This window comes from Saccostrea echinata, unplaced genomic scaffold (assembly GCF_033153115.1).
Source record: "Saccostrea echinata isolate AGI-Se365-2 ecotype Australia unplaced genomic scaffold, CSIRO_AGI_Sech_v1 ptg000001l, whole genome shotgun sequence".
Classification (NCBI taxonomy): Eukaryota; Metazoa; Mollusca; class Bivalvia; order Ostreida; family Ostreidae; genus Saccostrea; species Saccostrea echinata.
The window spans coordinates 8,587,360-8,608,997 of NW_026889750.1; the positions used below are offsets into that span (position 1 = coordinate 8,587,360).

Below are 21,638 nucleotides of genomic sequence, written 5' to 3' on the forward strand. Positions count from 1 at the left end.
ATTTCTGGAAAAATTGCTACAATATAAATCAATTTTGAAAACATATTAAAGTCAACATAATTTTTTTCTTCCTTTCGCTTTCCGTTTTTGTTTTATATTGTCTTTTATGATGGAACTGATCTAGGAACATGTGATTTTTAATGTATTGCTATCCACTTGGTGTTTTATGCGAACAATAAATCGGGTTAGGTGATGTTATATTCCGTCGGGATCGAACTCCTACTAATCGCATGAGCATCGGATGGAGAGGGCTGTCAGACGAGCGTCAACTTTACTAAAACACATTGTTACTCATCACTCTCTGCAGATGACTTCCAGAGACTTTACTGCTGGTATTATTGGTAAGCAACAGAGACGGTACTTAGTGTTATTTCTGTCCGTATGACGTATTTAGCATCAGTACAGAGTCAGATGTTGTGTAACATGATTTTTGAATTGTTGAAGTTTGTTTACTTACAAAGTAAGTAAAAAAAGTACAAGGTAAAAGCAAATTGTGAAATAAGTTAAATGAAAATTCTTCACTTCAAGCAATCAATTTTGTGCAGATAATGGAAATGGCGTGAATATTTAACTCAGGTCCGGCACAATCTATATCCCGTGATTAAGCTATAGCTTGAATTAGCTATATAGCTTAATATGCTATTCAGAATAGCTTGATTTAGCTATTTTATCACATTTTTTCTTAAATGTGTTTTTTTTCAGCATGCACAAAAAGTTGCACATTGGTGCAGTGATAGTATTAAACCTGCACTTTTCTGAAAACGTCAATGAAAATCGCTCAGCAAATTGCGTCTCCTTGAGAGACTTTGTACTCAAAGTTCTAAAAATTTTTGGGCTATATAAAGCAATTGATTTGTGACGTATACACACAGTTACTTCTTGAATGAAATTATAAAGGAGGTCAATTATAGTCAACAGATATTAATGAGCACAATGTGAAGCAATCATACTTCCACGCCTCAACGCACGCACAAGATGGTGTACAGTTATCCAAACCACAGGCACTTGGGGTATGGACCCCCCCTTTTCCATTTTTTTTTTTCTTTTTAAATCTGGGGTCGAGTCACCTTTTTCCTATTTTTGTATTCTAATATGCACTGTATGTTATCAATAATGTAACTCTTTTGTCTCTATAAGCTGTTTTTAAATATATCGTTTTCGACTGATACATAAAAAGAGAGAAGGCTTGCAACTCTTTTCTCATCGTCTGCCTCACCTCGCTTAAACTTCGCCTGATTATTTATCGAAAGCATAAGAAAACATGGAATATGCGTACAACAATAAATTCATTATACATTCTTCTTCCTTTTCATATTTCCATTTAATTTTTATGTGCCCCCGATTTGCAAATATTTCGATTAAATCATCCGCATCTAGGGTAAATTTTGTTGATGTGCACCAGCTGGGACGGAAGTGCAATAACGGTAACTCTAACTTTATAAATATTCTGCATTTAAAAAAAAAATCCAGGCTTTGCAATAGCAATATTGTGAAATTTGGTTGTGTAGGTCGTCTGTTAAAAGTTAATCTTCATCCATTAGAATTTGCTAGTTACAGTTATCTTGTTATTCACAGAACTTACCGTTACATGTTATATGAAGAGAAAATTCAGGATTTATTCCTTCTCGCATTTAATGTTCCGAATGACATTACACTAATGATGATACCCGAAAATACCGGGCAATTCCGTCCCAGCTGGTGCACATCACAATTCACTGTTAAACTGCAGTTAACAAGCAATTATTAGAAAATATTTAAAGTTAGATAGCATAGTTCGATTATGTCTTAGTTGTAATCTGTGCATTTTTATTTTTTTCCTTAGAAGCTAAGAAGTATAACATTTGATCATTTTTCTTTCTTATTATTTTTTGTTTTTTTTTTAAAACTTTTTTACTCCATGTAATAGAACAACTGATCTGCTTCTGTGCTTTTTATTAGGAGATCTATCATATTCGTATTTACGATTTAAAAAATAGGAACAAGGTGCACAGTTGACAATATATTATTTTTATGCCACAAAATCCTGTATTCTTACTTCCAATTGATAGTAGAAATACAAACCACTCACAGCTACAATAAAACATTTGCACTTTCCTGCAATACCCTTTTATATTTCACCTGAATTTCCTCTGTAATATCTAATATGTGGTACCTTTGGATTTGGATGCATTGATTTTGGCATGGGACTCATTAGTTTCATTAAAAGGGTTCTTTGGAACCATGATAACCATTTTCAAAATGAATCACTGATAACTAATGTTTTGAATGTAGACTTTAATGTATATTGATTACCACTGATGAGCAGTTCTGTCCATAGTCTAAGTTTTAAAGTCAATTTTGATATCTCAAACCCTTTAATATCTCAAAAGTTATATATTTTGTAAAAGTATGTAAATAATTTTGTTTTACAGTGATTGGGGATGAAATTTTAAAGGGGCAGACAGCTGACACAAACTCACATTTTCTGTGCAAACATTTATTCACCCTTGGAGTCAAAGTGAAAAAGGTATGAAAAATAAAGCAGAAGAAAAAAATTGTTAAAATGTCTGGCAGAAATTAGTACAAAATGTTTAAGATTTATTTCATTGGAAATGATAGAATAAAGAATGCCATTTTGTGTGCTCAGATATCTGTGATCAGTGATGATCTGGATGTAATTGCAAATGAAGTCAAAGAGTTTTCTTCGAGATACACACATGTGATCACCTCTGGTGGAATAGGCCCTACTCATGATGATCTCACATTTGAAGGTATAACTTTTCATTTCATAAAAGAAATAACAAAATAAACCATGAAGCATTGAACATAATAGCTATGGGTAAATATTGAAGAATGTGGTAACAGTTACCTCCCTTTGATTTATGACCAGATCTTCTTTTTATTTGGTAATAGACCCATTATTCCATGATTTTTTTTTTACATGTAGGGGTGGCTAAGGCATTTAATGATGTTGTCTCCCCTCACCCTGACATCGTAGAACTCTGTAGGCAGTTCTGGGGAGCAGAAGATCTTTCCTCACCAAAGATGAAACTGGCCATGGTAATATTCTACAACAATGCTTGATACATTGTACATTACATAACGATGATACATTTACAGTGAATCACTATGATTCATTTAGACCAAAAAGATACATGTGAAATATTTTTTCATCACTGGAAAACACTGAGTGATCCTTTGTCAATTCATCAGTTTACCTGGAAGGCATCCTCCTTTTTCACAAATGTTCAGTCTTGCCACTTTGAATATTTTTTATCATTGGAAGACATCGAGTGATCTTTGTCAGTTCTTCAGTTTAACTGGAAGGCATCTCTCTTTTCCACAAATACTCAGTGTTACCACATCATATTTTCATAAAACCTTGTGAAAAATGTGAGGCACAGTAAGTTGTGAAAAATGTGAGGCACAGTAAGTTGTGAAAAAATGTGAGGCATAGTAAGTTGTTAAAAATGTGAGGCACAGTAAGATTCCTTACATTCTACAGATCAGTTTTGTCAGTTGTGTTGCATTAGATACAAGAGACAGTAGATTGTTGTACATTTTCTGTGAATTACATGTATTACGTACTACTATGTATGATTACTTGTGTTTTGTTTGACATCTGCAAATTACTTGTGTTCATGAATCAAAGGTCTTCATATGGTCATCATGTTGTGCATGATCCTTACACAACAAATTTATTAAGTTTGCTGCTAGCACATATTCTTAATAAAAAAATAATTGAAAGATTATTTTAAAACTTGGGCATGATTATACTGTAAAATCATATATTTACGTGGGGTCAAATTTTCATGGTGTGAGGAAAAAATATTGGTTTGAGTAGATTTGATTTCATGGTTGATTCAGAAGAAACATGATATTGTAGTACTAGGATTGTGTAGACTCTTATAATATCAAAGTTCATAACCTATGAATTATTATGAAAAATAATAATAAATCTATGAATAATCTATGAAAAATTACTGACACATCCCTAAATTATTTTCTCAAAATGATCGTCTCGTAAAGTCAAAATAAGTGGTGAATCGAGTTGTTTATAATTTATCAATTAATTATATCAATACTCGGACGACTCACAAGTGTAGTATCATCTATGTAAACACCCAGTTAACACGTCCATCCCAGCCCCAGGTGTTCACTGTTATCCAGATAAGTCCAAGCTGAATTAATTTTACGCTTGATTGACGTGTATACATGTGCAATCAAAACTTCGAGAGATAGAGAGTAAAAAACAATGAAATATGTGTAACAGGACCCAGTTCTTGGTTTGAGAGATAGAGAACTTCGAGAGATCGGGAGTTCGAGAGATCAGGAGTAAATTTGCTTAGTTATAAAGAGGAAAAAAACGGGACCAGAGGTTCACTTTGAGAGATCTAGAACTTCGAGAGATCTGAGTTCGAGCCATCGAGAGTCACCTGTATAACATTTTAGCATTTTGCTGGGGACATGAATTCATGGGCCCCTTCATACCACCAGAAACAATGAAAATTAAACCCCCACTAAGTGATTTCACAGTATTAGCGAAGTGAAAAAGTTAAAAAGTAATAGAATTGTGAAGAACATTTTCTAAATGTGCAATGCTTTATAAGTAATATTATTTAAAAAAACAAAACAAAAAACAAAAACATATAAAACACACACAAGAAAAAACAACAAGAACAACAAACACAATATTACAGCCTAGGTTTTTAGAGGCTTTACATCTTTTATTAACTATATATATATGAGGGGTTATCAAAATTAAAGTTTGTGGACTAGCTAGCATCATAAAATTAAAACCGCTTTAGGTACATCGATGAATTTTTACACATTTAGTTAGCATTATCTTTTCTATCTATAGAATAAACCATAAATCATAATTTTTATTTTTTAATAAATTGTTAGTGTTTTTGTAAGCAAAGGTATGTCCAGGTGGCGCAACCTCTAATATGACGTTTTTTTCTACCTGAGTGTAACTGAGAAAAACTCTTTAGATATGAGTATTTGTCATAAAAAAATCTCGTTAATTCAGGCAATTGGTACGACACACTTGTTCAGTAAAATTTGCAATTTTTACCCAATTCTGTAATTTCTATGAAATTTTATCCTAAATTTTATATGGAGTGTCCAAACAATTATGGGCTTGAAAATAACGTCAAAAGGGGGGAGGGGTTTCTTTTTCAAACACTCTATAGAGTTTCGCTCGTGGAAAAACTGGTATAGACCTAAGGAATGTTTAAACTGGCTACAGAAAAAAAATGAATCCAGAGTACTTCTTTTTTAATGCCCAAAAAGATTCAGAGAGATGAAATATGCACAGTTAGTGTCGATTTGTAGCCAGGGTGTCAAAAGTCAGTCACGTCGAAAAGTGACGTTGATCATGTGTGGTAGAAATTGAACTCCAACAAGCTAAGTATTCTGGCATAATCAAGTGAGGATATTTCCCAATATATAGATCCATTTACAATATTATATGCATTGAAAACAGCTGCTCATGACATTGTAAATTCATATAAACAAGACGGGCTTAAGTTAAACAATAAAATGCTTTCTTTGGCTGTTAGTACGAGAATTAATGTCGCAGCTGTTGCAGAAAAAAAACATAACCCGCGTAAGCGGGTTATGTAAATTTTTTTCTGCAATAGCTGCGACATTAATTCCCGTACTAACAAACAAAGGAAGTCATTTTATTGTTTATATTTATATCTGTATAAAAAAAAACAATCAAAGTATTATTAAACATGTTAAATATTGTATTATAGAAGTGTATGTATAATTGATGGAACAGCCTTTGCTGAAGAAATCTATGCAGGTGGCTTGCTTAGTGTTGTTTACTCAGTGATAAACGGCAATGGGTTACTTAAGAAATAAAGGAAATAATATTCAATGGATGTAAATATTCCTTACTTAACTCCTGGTAATCTCATCAAGATAAGTGTATGAGGTAGAGAGAGCGGACATTAAGAAACAATGACGTTAAGCGGACGTCATGACACTAAACGGCGACAGCGCCGGGTGATCACATAAAGTCTTTTTTAATTTTAGAATAATTTGGCAAATTATCAACGTATCAAGCTAAAATTTTCAACATTTCTTAAACTTTTGTTGTTTTATATTAGGCATAAATTTTGTAAGCAAAGACTACATATTATTAATTTTATCGTGTCAGTCAACGAACTTTTTGATAACCCCTCGTAAACATGTATAATGAGTCATTATTTGTAAAATTTCGAAAAAATAAAAATTGATCTGTTGACTTTCAGTTTTGTCAACAAGATCAACAGATGTTACCTTTTAGCCATGCAATTCACAACAAGAATTTTATGTCATACGACTTTTGAATAACTGGACTTGATATATTTCCATGGAAATCTTTAAGATATCAGTTGTAGTGTCCTAAACATGTACTTTGAAATTATAGTGGGTCTTTGTTTCATGTTTCTTTGTTAACAAAGGTAACCTACCTGGTATAATTCCTCATACTTTGAATGTACTTATTCAATAAAATGGAGAAGAAACATACTCAAAAGAAAAACATTTCTGAAAAATGTCAACTTTGCCCTCTTTGGTATGTGCATTTCTAGGAACTTATGAATAATTCATTCAATACATATTATGAGATTGTAGCACATTGTGTGAGATTTTACAAGTATGAATTAATGGTAACTGATACGTATATCAACAAAAAATTTGCTGAGGTGGAGTTTAAATTTTTCTCTTTCTTATTTCTTCAACCCTTGATCTTTTTTTCTTGGTACATATATTGAGATTCTTTAACCCTGGATCTTTTTTTCATGGTATGTATTATGAGATTATAGCACATTGTGTGAGATTTTACAAGTATGAATTAATGGTAACTGATACGTATATCAACAAAAAATTTGCTGAGGTGGAGTTTAAATTTTTCTCTTTCTTATTTCTTCAACCCTTGATCTTTTTTTCTTGGTAATTTGCCTATGTTTTGTGGGGTTTACAATAAAAGGAAATGATGATAGTCTGATGTATTGGTTGGACATGGATACAGTCACTGTGGCATGTGGGAAATTCACATTGTTGAATCACCAGGATATGAAATTAAAGATAAACTTTTTAGCAGCTAGTACCGGTATTTCTGTGTGTCATAGTTAATGACCTAGTGATATCCCTGATTCATTTTTCATGATCACAGGCGTGAAACTTTGACATCACTCTTTTCAAACAGTTAACAGACAGACTTCAGGCATTAAGTTTCATTAATTTCAGCCAAACATTTGTAAAAATTGTTTGCCTTTAGATACCAAAGTCAGCCAGATTGGTGTATGGGGTGAACAAGAAGACAGGAGAGAAAAACAAGTTCCCTTTAGTGGTGGTCAACAATGTGTATATATTTCCTGGTGTCCCCTCTATTATGGAGAGAAGTTTTATAGCTTTGGAGGTTAGTAATGCAGAGTACAGTTTTCTTTATTAGTTTTTTTAATTAACTTTTATTATACTTTCTTTTAAGAAAGAATTTTTTTTTAAAAAGTTAATTAGTTTATTTATGTTTGCATTTAAAAAAAGGATAGATGGCTTTTTACAGCAATGTATTTTTGAATTTGGAAGGGGGGGGGTGTTATTGAAATACCGACAAGTAACTGTTTATTTATATAAAGGAAATGTTATCTTTGAGATTATTGTATTTCTTCATAATGATTGACTGCTTTCTTCACTTGATTTTGATAACCACATTAAGTAAGTTGTAGGTATTTAGTAATCATGCATTTTCTTTTTACCCCAGTTATGTATACAATTTAGAATTCAGCTAAATGTTGTTTTTTTTTATGTAGGATTTGTTTAAGAATCCTGATGCTCATTTTTACACAGAGGAAATCTATGTTCAGCAAGATGAGGTATCAATCGCTGCTGTACTGAATGAGGTAGACCAGGAATTTAAAGTTGATGTAACACTAGGCTCGTACCCAGATTTTCATAACAGGTACATGTAAATTTAGCCAATCTTCTCATATCAGACATGATCATCCATTTGTATGTTGAAAATATAACCCACAGTTAAGTTTCTTGCAAGTGATTTCATATTTGAGTTTTTAAAAACAGTCGTCACTGTTATTTTCCTTTAAAATGTAGATGACTTACTAAATTAAACTGATATAGTTGTTAAAAAAAGTTAAACTGAGTATGATAATTACAGGAGTGACAAAGTAAACAAATACAGGTTAATTACATTTATTAGAAAGGTAAAGTAATGCTAACCTGTTTATTACAGTTTTTACAAAGGTAGTCTAATGCTAACCTGTTTATTACAGTTATTACGAAGGTAATCTAATGCTAACCTGTTTATTACAGTTATTACAAAGGTAATCTAATGCTCACCTGTTTATTACAGTTATTACAAAGGTAATCTAATGCTAACCTGTTTATTACAGTTATTACAAAGTTAAATTGATGTTGGAGTCCAGTAAACCAGAACAGATATGTAAAGCTATTGCTACATTACAAGAAAAATTACCTGATGGTATGTTATATTAATTATTTTGTTTTTCCATTTTTGGTATAAAAATTATTAGAAAATCATTTTAGAGGTTTGATATACATGTATGTGCTCATACATTCAAAATGATCAGGATGAGTAAAAGTAAAATTATACAGTATCAAAAGAAATTGAAAATGTTTTTATTCCATGATCAGTATGACCCTGTTTATGTAATATATATACTAAATATGCATGTTTTTCCTCAAGTTATAACAATTTTTTTCCCAGTTTGCATGCAGCGTCTGTATAAATCATTGTACAATTTTCCTCTCGTGATCAGTTACTTTGGTTATTTATCATCTGTCTTAGGTCACACAGTATTTGTTAGTGTAAGTGTGGGCCAGTATCTTTTTACATACAATTTACATTAAATCCTGATAAAAAAAAAATAAAGTCTGGAATAGATTTTGCTTTGGGTTTTTGAGAAAGAAAACGAAAAATGAAGAAAACCTAAGAAAATTTGAAACAACCCCCTCTTCTTTTCTGAACATGACCTATTACTGTGTTAATTAGCTCACCTGAGCTGAAAGCTCAAGTGAGCTTTTCTGATCACATTTTGTCCGGCGTCCGTCTGTCCGTCTGTCTGTCCGTCCGTCTGTCCGTCTGTCTGTCTGTAAACTTTTCACATTTTCGACTTCTTCTCAAGAACCACTGGGCCAATTTCAACCAAACTTGGCACAAAGTATCCTTGGGTAAAGGGGATACAAGTTTGTTCAAATGAAGGGCCACGCCCTCTTTCAAGGGGAGATAATAAGGAATTAGTGAAAAAATAATGGCATCATTTAAAAATCTTCTTCTCAAGAACCACAGGGCCAGGAAAGATGAAACTCATGTGGAAGCATCCTCAGGTAGTGTACATTCAAGTTTGTTCAAATCATGACCCCCAGGGGTAGGGCGGGGCCACAATGGGCGATCAAAGTTTTACATAGAAATATATAGGAAAAATTTTTTAAAATCTTCTTCTCAAGAACAGCAAAGCCATGATGAGTCATATTTATATGGAAGCATCCTCAGGTAGTGTAGATTCAAGTTTGTTCAAACCATGACCCCCGGGGGTAGGGTGGGGCCACAATGGAGGATCAAATTTTTAAATAGAAATATATAGGAAAAATCTTTTAAAAATTTCTCAAGAACAGCAAAGCCATGATGAGTCATATTTATATGGAAGCATCCTCAGGTAGTGTAGATTCAAATTTGTTCAAATCATGACCCCCGGGGGGTAGGGTGGGGCCACAATGGAGGATCAAAGTTTTACATAGAAATATATAGGAAAAATCTTTAAAAATCTTCTTCTCAAGAACAGCAAAGCCATGATGAGTCATATTTATATGGAAGCATCCTCAGATAGTGTAGATTCAAGTTTGTTCAAATCATGACCCCGGGGGGTAGGGTGGGGCCAAAATGGAGGATCAAAGTTTTACACAGAAATATATAGGAAAAATCTTTAAAAATCTTCCTAAGAGTCATATTTATATGGAAGCATCCTCAGGTAGTGTAGATTCAAGTTTGTTCAAACCATGACCCCCGGGGGTAGGGCGGGGCCGCAATGGACTATCAAAGTTTTACATAGAAATATATAGGAAAAATCTTTAAAAATCTTCTTCTCAAGAACAGCAAAGCCATGATGAGTCATATTTATATGGAAGCATCCTCAGATAGTGTAGATTCAAGTTTGTTCAAATCATGACCCCGGGGGGTAGGGTGGGGCCAAAATGGAGGATCAAAGTTTTACACAGAAATATATAGGAAAAATCTTTAAAAATCTTCCTAAGAGTCATATTTATATGGAAGCATCCTCAGGTAGTGTAGATTCAAGTTTGTTCAAACCATGACCCCCGGGGGTAGGGCGGGGCCGCAATGGACTATCAAAGTTTTACATAGAAATATATAGGAAAAATCTTCTCAGGAACAGCAAAGCCCAGATTTGTCATATTTATATGGAAGCATCCTCAGGTAGTGTAGATTCAAATTTATTCAAATCTTGACCCCCGGGGTAGGGCGGGGCCACAATGGAGGATAAAAGTTTTACATAGAAATGTATAGGAAAAATTTAAAAAATCTTCTTCTCAGGAACAGCAAAGCCCTGATTGATCATATTTATTTGGAAGCATCCTCAGGTAGTGTAGATTCTATTTTGTTCAAATCATGACTCCCGTGGATAGGGTGGGGCCACAATGGAGGATCAAAGTCTTAAATAGAAATATATAGGAAAATTTCTTCTTCTGAAGAACTGCAAACCATGATTAGTCATTTTGATTCAATTTTGTTCAAATGATGACCCCCAGGGGTAGGGTGGGGCCCAATGGGGGATTGAAAGTTTTACATAAGAACATATAGAAAAAATATTTCTTCTCAAGTTCAGAAAAGCAATGTTTAGTCATATTGATACGGAAGCATCCTCAGGTAGTGTTGATTCAAGTTTGTTCAAATGATGACCCCTGGGATAGGGAGGAGCCACAATGGGGGATTAAATTTTTACAAAGGAATATATGGGAAATTTTTTTAAAAACTTCTCAAGTACAACAAAGCCATTTGTTATATTGACATGGAAGCATCATCAGGTTGTTTAGAATTCATGCCCCCCCCCCCCCCCCCCCCCCCCCCAGTAATCTTTTCAATACTGAACTGATTTGTGCTTTTGCCTAGCCAATGTGCTCAGGTGAGCGATGTGGCCCATGGGCCTCTTGTTTAGTATGAAAATGTTTATCAAAAGTAAAATTGCAAACCCCCACCCCATCTTTGAGTTGGAGTATTTTGTCAAATCTTCCCATTTTTATGTACCGAGTATTCAAAAAAATTTTTGTTGAACCAACTGTTCAGCAACAAAGGTATTCTTGGACAGTGACTTTTGGTGATATTTTCTTGTTTCATTTATTAATCTGACAATATCAAGCATCACTGAAATGCCCTATTCATGACTATCATTTTTTCATTTCTATAAAGCTTTGTTTATTATACTGTGTTTCCTGACAAAGGATTTCAGTCTTAACAAATGTTTCTCTTTACTCTATTGCTGTTAGATCTGATTAGCTTCTTTAAAAATAAAAAATAGACAAACAAGCAAACAAGAACCAAAAAGAAAATTTAAACTGTTGATTTTCAAGAAGATTTCTATTTACAGGTAGCATTGTAGATTATGATAGCCAACCCATCAAAAATGCAACACGTAAAGTTTATGACTTGATCCAGTCAAGTAATGCTGACAATCCTTATAGGAACAGTGTTAAAGAGGCAGTGTCTGTATTAGAGGAGTGTCTAGAGAAATACAGGTACTAAATATGTACTAGCATTTGGATCAAAGTACTAATGTTTGTAATCCTTAAAGATGTGTATGATTTTTGTGTGGTGAATTGTAGTGAAGAAACAGTAATTGATATACCCAGGTATACTTTACTTCCACTTATACATGCATACATCATGTATTTGCTTTCTTCTGCAATATTGCTTAAATGGGAATTCGTTGCCTTAGTGAATACTGCCTAGGTAACTCTAATTATGAATAATAAATGTTTAATTGAAAGGAAATCTGAAAAAAGTCTTAAACATATATTAGAAAAAGAGTGTAAAATGTTGAGTGAAATCAAAGCTTTATACACTACTATTCATTTTTTTCTTTTACTTTCCTCAGTTTAGATGAAATATGTATTGGCTTCAATGGAGGGAAGGATTGCACAGTCTTACTTCACATTTATTATGCAGTTGTGAAAAGGTATGTTACACAATCTACTTTTATGCCCCCCCCCCCTCCCCCTGACCCCATAATGTTTGTCATGTCAATCCTTCCATTTCTTCATTGGGCTTAGTTCAACGATCAATTTAAAACTAACTTTTCAAGGCATTTCCAAATTCATATGCAGATACATGTACATATAATGGCAAGAGGTATTCAACTGTGTCATAATTGTGTCATAATTATACCCCAACTTGAAAAGAGGGGGGGGGGATACATAGTGATGGGGGTGTCCATCTGTTATACTTGGGGATAGCCATCCCTTATCTGCAACTCCTCTTACATCACTGAATGCAATTTACAAAATCTTCATTATGTAGTGGCATTGTCCATCTCCTATTTAACATTTTCATTGGACATATTTGGGTTTCCATAGCAGAACATGGGCACTGTCATTCTTTTTTTAAAAGTGTGGTTACCCACCTACCCATCTCTATCTACAACTCCTATCACTGAATAAAATTGAATGAGACTTTCTCAGAATCTTTATTACAGTGACATTATGACGTTCTATTTTACATTTTGATTGGACAGATATTTTGGGCTTTATTTAACACTTTAACAATCTCTTATCCTCACCTCCTATTATACCACTGAATAAAATCTATTGAGACCCTGTGATCTTGACATGAAGGCTTACATCAAATTGTTTCTAACACATGAATACGTCTTATTTAGAGAGAGCAATTCAAGTGTGCTTTAAGTTTTGGGACTTTGGCTTTATTGTAACCTTGACTTAATAGTTACTGATCTTTTGTTCATTCAGTTCTGAATTCTGAAATGAAGAGATTAGCTAACAGCAGGGAACTCATGTCCTTTTGCCATATATTTTTTTCACTGGTTCATCTTTCTTTCAAACAACATCACTAGCATTTGAGGCTCTGCTATGCCAATGAAAATTCTTCCTAGTTTTGTATTTGGGAACATTTCAAGTTAACTAATTTAAAATACAAAAACTCTTAAATATATTTCAGAAAATATCCTGATTTTCAAGGAAGGCTCAAAGCTCTATATATCAAGAGCAGACTCCCATTTCCAGAGGAAGAAAAATTTACACAGTTAGCACGAGATAGGTATGTTGAATTTTCTTTTAATACATGTAAATATGAATTTTCTTTTGAATTACTTTTATTTATTCAATCAATTGTAGTTGCTGTAGGGATTTAACTAGAATTGTGTTCTGTTCATTTCAAATATTGTAGGTTGAAGCTTTAAGATTAGCTGTCTGTCTGATCCTAGCATTTGACTTATTTTTGTTTTTTCAAACCAGACCTGCTCATATGATGAATGAAATTAAAAATATATTTTGTAAATTAGCTCACACCCTGAATCAGCTTGTGACATCTATTGTTAAGCACAGAAATTATTATTTTGTTCTCAGGTCATTATATATTTTATTTTATTATATATATATTTTATATTCAAACGAAACTTTCTCCCATCAAGTATATTTTCTTCTCCCATCAAGTATATTTTCTTTCCAAGCAACTACAAATGTATAACATACGAAAATTGCTTCTGCAATTTTTGGGTTGTAATTTTAAATTCTAATAACTTAAGAAATGTATATCTTAGTATCATCTTGAGATGTATATTTTAGGCATCATCGTGAGATGTTGTATATTTTAGGTATCATCTAGAAATGTATAATTTAGTATCATCTTGAGATGTTGCACATTTTAGGTATCATCTATAGATGTTGTATATTATATGTATCATCTAGAAATATTTACATTTGTTTTGTTTTTCTACTAAGCCAACTGTAAAATTGATTTGAAAGTCATTTTTGTGTATACTCATGCGTAGAAATATACACATTGAAACTTGAGCAAAAGTGACGTCACAATGAAGCTACAGAGACATTAATAAAAATGTAACGATATAGGACAGCAAAAAATTCAAATATTGAGTATATTATTGGTGCTTTTAAACTTGTAAAATGTAAATATAAGGAATGTTTTTAAGTTTAGTGTGAATTATTGGTGTGTAAATCACACAGACTTGCACATAGGCATATTTTTCATGAAGCGCTAGCGCGCTTCATGAAATATGCCTACGTGACAAGACTGTGTGATTTACACACCAATTACTCACACTAAACTTAAAAACATTTCTTAAATGTTGTATATTATAGGTATTATCTACATATGTTGTATATTATATGTATCATCTAGAGATGTTGTTTATTTTAGGTATCATCCTGAGATGTTATATTTTTTAAGTATCATCTATTGATGTGGTGTATTTTAGGTATCAACTTGAGATGTTGTATATTTTAGGTATCGACTTGAGATGTTGCACTTTGAGGGTCGTATAAAAGACAGTCTCCAGCAGCTGAAAAACAAGCATTCTGACATCAAAGCTGTTATAATGGGCACCAGAATTACAGACCCTTACTCTAGTATGTTGTTTTATTAGTGTTGTTTTGTAGTTTTCTGAATTTCGTTATTGAATCATACTTTTAGAAAAACTTAAGGGATGTTCAATATTGCTTTTGTTCTATTCAATTAAAAAATGTAAAATTTCACCTAAGGTTTCCTGTTTGCTACACTCCCTTCTAACCCGTGGCAGATTAAACCTCTTAATCCCAGCTTACATGAAATCTCCATTTCTTGTTTACAATGAAAACCAGGCCGATATTTGAAAGCTGTTACAGTACATGATAGGCTAGAAGCTAGATTTAAAATTCTGCAAATATGACATTACATGTTTTAGTCCAACTTTAAGAAATATTAAAGATAGTTATTTGTCCTTACAGATGAGAAATACCTTTTATGACTTGTAGGTCTACTACGCACCTTTCTTTTTCAGTTTTCTCATGGTCTTGGTGTGTATTACAAAAAGATAGAATATTACTCTTTTACTTATATACTAGCTTTTCTGTCCATCTTTGTAGGTCATTTAGAAGCCTTCAGCATGACAGATTCTGATTGGCCACAGTTTATGAGGGTGAACCCTGTTTTACACTGGTCTTACAGACATATATGGAAGTTTCTGAGAGATTTAAATATACCTTACTGTAGTTTATATGATAGAGGGTAAGTGATTTCATTTTGTTGCATACTTCTCATCTTTTACAAAAAGCATTGAGTAACAAAAAATTGATGTTCATTTTTTTAAGTCACCTGAGTCACTCAGGTGACCTATTGCTATCCGTTTTTGTCCGTTGGCGTGCGTCGTGCGATGTACGTTAACATTTGAACATTTTTAGCTTCTTCTCTGAAACCGCTCAACCAATTTCAACCAAATTTGGCATATAGCATCTATGGGTGAAGGGGAACAAAAATTGTGAATTTCATGGTCCCTGCCCCCCTGGGGCCTGAGGGGTGGGGCTAAAACCACCAAAATTAATGCAATCTTTAAAAATCTTCTTCTTTACTCCTGGACATCAAGCAGTCAAACTGTTGGCATGATTGTAATAAACACTGAGCCCTCTACCAAAATTGTGAAATTCATGGCCCCAGGGTCAGGGGTTCTGGTGCTAGGGCGGGGCTATATATATCATATAGTGAAAGTGTATTATTTCTTTGAAAATCTTCTTCTCTGCTCCTGGGTATTAAATAAACTAACTAAGTGTATAGTTATGATGAGTAAGAGTGTCTCTTCCAAAATTGTGAATTTCATGGCCCCAGGGGCAGGGGTTCTGGTGTTAGGGCAGGGCACTATTGATTATATAGTGAAAATGCATTAATTCATTGAAAATCTTCTACTCTGCACCTGGGTATTAAATAAACTAACTAAGTACATAGTTAGGATGAGCAAGAATGCCTCTTCCAAAATTGTGAAATTCATGGCCCCAGGGGCAGGGGTTCTGGTGTTAGGGTGGGGCTCTATTGATTATATAGTGAAAATGCATTAATTCAATGAAAATCTTCTTCTCTGCTTCTGGGTATTAAATAAACTAACTAAGTACATAGTTAGGATGAGCAAGAGTGCCTCTTCCAAAATTGTGAATTTCATGGCCCCGGTGGCAGGGGTTCTGGTGTTAGGGTGGGGCTCTATTGATTATATAGTGAAAATGCATTAATTCATTGGAAATCTTCTTCTCTGCTCCTGGGTATTAAATAAACTAACTAAGTAAATAGTTAGGATGAGCAAGAGTGCCTCTTCCAAAATTGTGAATTTAATGGCCCCTGGGTCAGGGGTTCTGGTGTTAGGGTGGGGCTCTATTGATTATATAGTGGAAATGCATTAATTCTTTGAAAATCTTCTTCTCTGCTCCTGGGTATTAAATACAGTAACTAAGTATATTGTTATGATAAACAAGGATGCCTCTTCCAAAATTGTGAAATTCATGGCCCCAGGGGCAGGGGTTCTGGTGTTAGGGCAGGGCACTATTGATTATATAGTGAAAATGCATTAATTCATTGAAAATCTTCTTCTCTGCACCTGGGTATTAAATAAACTAACTAAGTACATAGTTAGGATGAGCAAGAATGCCTCTTCCAAAATTGTGAATTTCATGGCCCCAGGGGCAGGGGTTCTGGTGTTAGGGCGGGGCTCTATTGATTATATAGTGAAAATGCATTAATTCATTGAAAATCTTCTCTGCTCCTGGGTATTAAATAAAATAACTAAGTACATAGTTAGGATGAGCAAGAGTGCCTCTTCCAAAATTGTGAATTTCATGGCTCCTGGGTCAGGGGTTCTGGTGTTAGGGTGGGGCTCTATTGATTATATAGTGAAAATGCATTAATTCTTTGAAAATCTTCTTCTCTACTCCTGGGTATTATTGAAACAAATTAAATACATAGTTATGATAAACAAGGATGCCTCTTCCAAAATTGTGAATTTCGTGGCCCCTGGATCAGGGGTTCTGGTGCTAGGGCGGGGCTCTATTGATTATAAAGTGAAAATGTTTTAATTCTTTAAAAAATTTTTCTCTGCACCTGGGTATTATTTAAACAAACTAAGTACATTGTTATGATAAGCAAGGATGCCTCTTCCAAAATTCTGAATTTAATGATCCCAGGTTTAAGGGTTCTAGTGGGGAGGGGGGGGGGGGGGTGGTAGGGGGGCTTCTATTGATTATAAAGTGCAAAAGCAAAATTTCTTTGAAAATATTCTTTTCTGCTTCTGGTTAAAAAAGCAAAGAAGCTAAGTGTATAGTTATGATGAGCAAGAGTGCTTCTTCCAGAGTAGTGAATTTCATGACCCCTGGGTCAGATGTGCTGGTGTGAGGGTGGGGCTCTTGATAATATAGTGAAAATGCATTAATTCTATTAAGGAGGTTCGATCCTGAGCCTTTGAGCAGATTTTGGTCTGGACCTTTATTTCTAAAATTCTGCATCATTTTTAAGTTCTAACATTAAATCTGGATTCTACAATGCAAATAAAACTATATCCAATGAAAAAACCGCGATTAAATTCCATTCAAATAGGATTAAGCTAGGAACTATATTTTGTGGTGGAAGGCTTTTTAGAAGAAAATGATCAATTTTTCCCTTTTGAAGTATATACAGTACTGTTAAGTTTAAATTCCTGTTTTTCCATGCTGGTTGCACACAGAGCTGTTTTTTGCAGTGAAATGTTTTATTCTGGTTCTGAAATATCTATTAAGTTATTTCTCATGAATTCTTTCATTATATTGTGACAAATATAGTAAATATATTCTGAAAGTCCAGGAAAAATTGAGCCAATTTTAACATAAAATTAACACTTTTTTAATAATATCTAAAAATTTACATCATAGACCCCCACTTTTGTTTTTCTTTTCTGAATATATAAGATAACTTTGATCAATCTGCTTAAATTCAGCAAAAGTTTAAGACTTTAAAATAATTTTTTTGCTTGTTAAATTTTTAATGCCAGAAAATTCACATTTTGTGAGGGCAGAAAGGTCAAATAATTGATTATGCGAAGCAATTTGCAACTTTTTCTTCGTCACAATTTCAATGTGTCTTTTTTTAAATAAACTAATAGTTTATTTTGTCCATGCTTTATTTGGATAAAAACATTGGAGGGGAAAACGTCGAAGAGGTGATTTTTGATTAAGACACAAATTTCAGTGCAAAAAGGTCATATTAAATGTACTGTAGCGCCGAAAGAAGCATATTGACCCCCATTTTTTGTTTTGATTTTTAATTAAGCTATGTGTGTAGAAACTAAAATTATACTTGACAAAAAAGTTTAAGACTTTAAATATCAGGATCCAACCTCGTTAAATAATCCTGTTTGCTCCTTAGTGTTAAGCAGATAAACAAAGTGATAGTTATGATGAGCAAACTTATGGTCCCAGGGTCAGAAGCTCTGGTATTTCGGGTGGGGGAGGGGGGGGGCTCTATTGATAATATAGTGAATCTGTAGTAAAAATGCATTATTTCTTTAAAAATCTTCTCCACACCTGGGCATATCTGAGGCAAACAGAGTAAAAGTTTTTATAAGGAAGGGAATTTTTACCAGATTTTTGAACATCTGGACCATTTGGTCAAGTATTCTGGTCCTAGCCAGGGCTCGATTAGTTTGTATTCTACTGAGAGGAGTTATTCACCTTTGCCATTTACTTTTGATAATTTATTACTGTAAATAATGTACTTGAAAGGTAAATAGAATAAGAGAATTATGCAAAAACCTTTATTGTTTAATACAACAAGTACTTTTATAGTTTAAATGATCAGATAGACTTGTAAGTAGTAGATAAATAAAAATGAGACAAAAATAACTTGTCTTATTAAATGTTCATCAAGGACCAAGAGAGGCCAATGTAAGAGATTTCAACAAGGGATTAAAATAGTAGAAGCATTGATAATTTGTTAATATACTATATGGTGATAGTGATAAATGGGGAACAGATTAAAACCTAATTTATGAACTGTTAATGAATATTAAGACCAATTATTTTGTTGATCATGATCACCCTATTTTTCTTGCTTTTGGGCAACAGAGCTTCACCTTTCAGTTCATTTTATACTCTATGCATCCTTTAAATTGTTGTATCATACTCAGGTGACTGTTAAGGCCCTTAGGCCTCTTGTTTCTTTGATTCAGCACTGTGCACAAGTTGCAACATATAAAAAGATATTTAATTAACTTGTCACCTGATTATTATCTTGATAGATCCATGAGATTTTTAGGCAATTGTATTTTCTAAATAAACATTTTTTGAATTTTGATATTTTCCAGGTATACCTCTTTAGGTAGTATGAACAACACACACCCCAATCCACTTTTACAGTACATTGATGATCATGGAGTGTTGAGGTATAAACCAGCATACACATTGTCGGATCCTACAAAGGAGAGGGATGGCAGGAACTGATCCTAGGAGAAAGATGGTTGGATCTGATCCTACCAAGGAGAAGGATGGTAGGATCTGATCCTACCAAGGAGAAAGATGGTGGGATCTGATCCTACCAAGGAGAGGGATGGCAAGATCTGATCCTACCAAGGAGAAGGATGGTAGGATCTGATCCTACCAAGGAGATGAATTGTAGGATCTGATCCTACCAAGGAGAGGGATGGCAAGATCTGAATTTACCAAGGAGAAGGGTGGTGGGAACTGATCCTACCAAGGAGAAGAATGGTGGGATCTGATCCTACCAAGGAGAGGGATAGTGGGATCTGATCCTAACAAAGAGAGAGAGATGACAGGGACTGATTTTTAATACTTCCTACATGAGAGTTGCACAAGTGCTGGTTGTAAATTTTAAATTTGAAAGCAGGGTAGCAAAAACAGTACAGTTTCTATATTAAATCCTTCTTTCATATCTTTAAACATCACAGAATGTTTAGACATTTGCATTCCATTTATTCAGGGACAAAGTGGTTTGTTACTTAGCAATAGGTAGTCCACATATCCTTGTCTCCAATGAATATACATATATAACATCTATATTTTAGGATGTTTGATTTATCATTTATTGTCATTTTTTACGGTGCTAATTTTTTTTTGTTCAGGATATCACAGATGTTTACTTAATGCATTAAGTAATATTTGGAAATGAAGTGGTCCATAATTTTTTTAAAGTGTTTTTGTTTAATCAGTTACAGTGAAATAATAATGCTAATGTCAAAAAGTAGTTATTTAAGTGTGATAAATAATCAATCTATTTATAGTATTTTATAACTGAGGAAATTTATTTGTTTTGTACAGAAGGCCTTATTCAGACCTACAGAGTAGCATACATTGTATCCCTTAGTCTCCGTGATAAATTAATCTATGATTTTTTCACTTTGTTCCCAATCATTAAACAGTGAACATTTTTTTGTTGATGAGAAATATTTTATATGGTTTTATAATATACAGTTTTATGTATACATGTACACTTTTTAAAGAAAATAAAAGGATAAATTTGACATTTTTTGCAGAGTTATGTTTATGTAGTATTTGGTTTGTTTCAGTAGGACTGTCCAGAGTGTACTAGGGTCATTCATTGTTATGCAGCATAGTGAACATACGGTTTATCATTATCAAAAATGGCTGAAGAACCCACATGAAGATATGTTTTAATATTTGGAAATACAAGTCTTTCAAGCAGTACGGTGTTCAGATGGATTAAGAAATCAAAAGTGGAAAAAGGGAGTTCAAAGATTGCAGTCGAAATGGTCAATTTAAATCTGTAGGGACACCCAAAAGTATCGATGCTGTAAGCAAAATAATATCTGAAAATGCCAGATTTTTGGTGAGAGACATTGCTAAGACACATAATATTTCATCACCACAACAGATTATAAAAGTTCTGACAAAGGAAATGAATCTGAAAAATATTACTGTTGGATGGATGCCGTGCCTTATTTCCTTACGTATACTTAAAGAAAACACGAATTAAATGTGCCAAGGATCTATAAAAAAAAAATAACAGCAGAAGGTATGATAAACTTTGGAATTGGGTGACGAAACATGGTTGCACTCGCTATAGCATAAAAGGAAGATCAATAATAAAATGAGAGGCCCAAGGGCCTTAACGGTCACCTGAGTATAATACAACAATTTGGAGGATCCATAGAGTATAAAATAAACTGATAGATGAAGCTTTGTTGCCCAAAAAGCAAGAGAAATAGGATGATCAGAATCAATGAAATAATTAGTCTAGTATTCAGTAACAACTCATACATTAAATTCTAATTTATCCCCTATTTAGGAATATCACCATGCAGACTAATAACAAACAAATATTAGTTCTTCTGTGCTACTTTTAACCCCACATTGTGACCTCTCACATTGGCAGAGATTTTCCCTAACACTAAACCCATGTCCCAGGGTCATGAAATTCATAAATTTGGTAGAGGTACCCTCATCATCATAACTATGCACTTAGTTGAAGATTTTCAAAGAATAAAACATTTTTACTTTATCAATGAATGTAACCCCCCCCCCCCCCCCGCCCCGAGAAACACCAAAACCTGGGGACCACAAGTTTTAAAAATTTGTAAGAAGCACAAATGTTCATCATAACTATGCACTTTGTTTATCTGCTCAAC

At 33.6% G+C, this 21,638-nt stretch overlaps 1 protein-coding gene across 1 annotated transcript; it reads left to right on the plus strand.

Annotated features, from left to right (window-relative positions):
• The first annotated feature begins 237 nt into the window (after window positions 1–237).
• LOC133184681 (FAD synthase-like) lies at window positions 238–20,496 on the plus strand. The gene is made up of 13 exons (XM_061319762.1): window positions 238–341; window positions 2,412–2,506; window positions 2,627–2,750; window positions 2,927–3,039; window positions 7,253–7,393; window positions 7,785–7,933; window positions 8,382–8,470; window positions 11,610–11,757; window positions 12,117–12,197; window positions 13,193–13,291; window positions 14,498–14,619; window positions 15,115–15,256; window positions 19,341–20,496. Exons 1-13 carry the CDS (start codon window positions 242–244, stop codon window positions 19,474–19,476), a joined length of 1,539 nt encoding a protein of 512 aa, XP_061175746.1. The 5' UTR covers window positions 238–241; the 3' UTR covers window positions 19,477–20,496.
• Window positions 20,497–21,638: the final 1,142 nt, after the last annotated feature.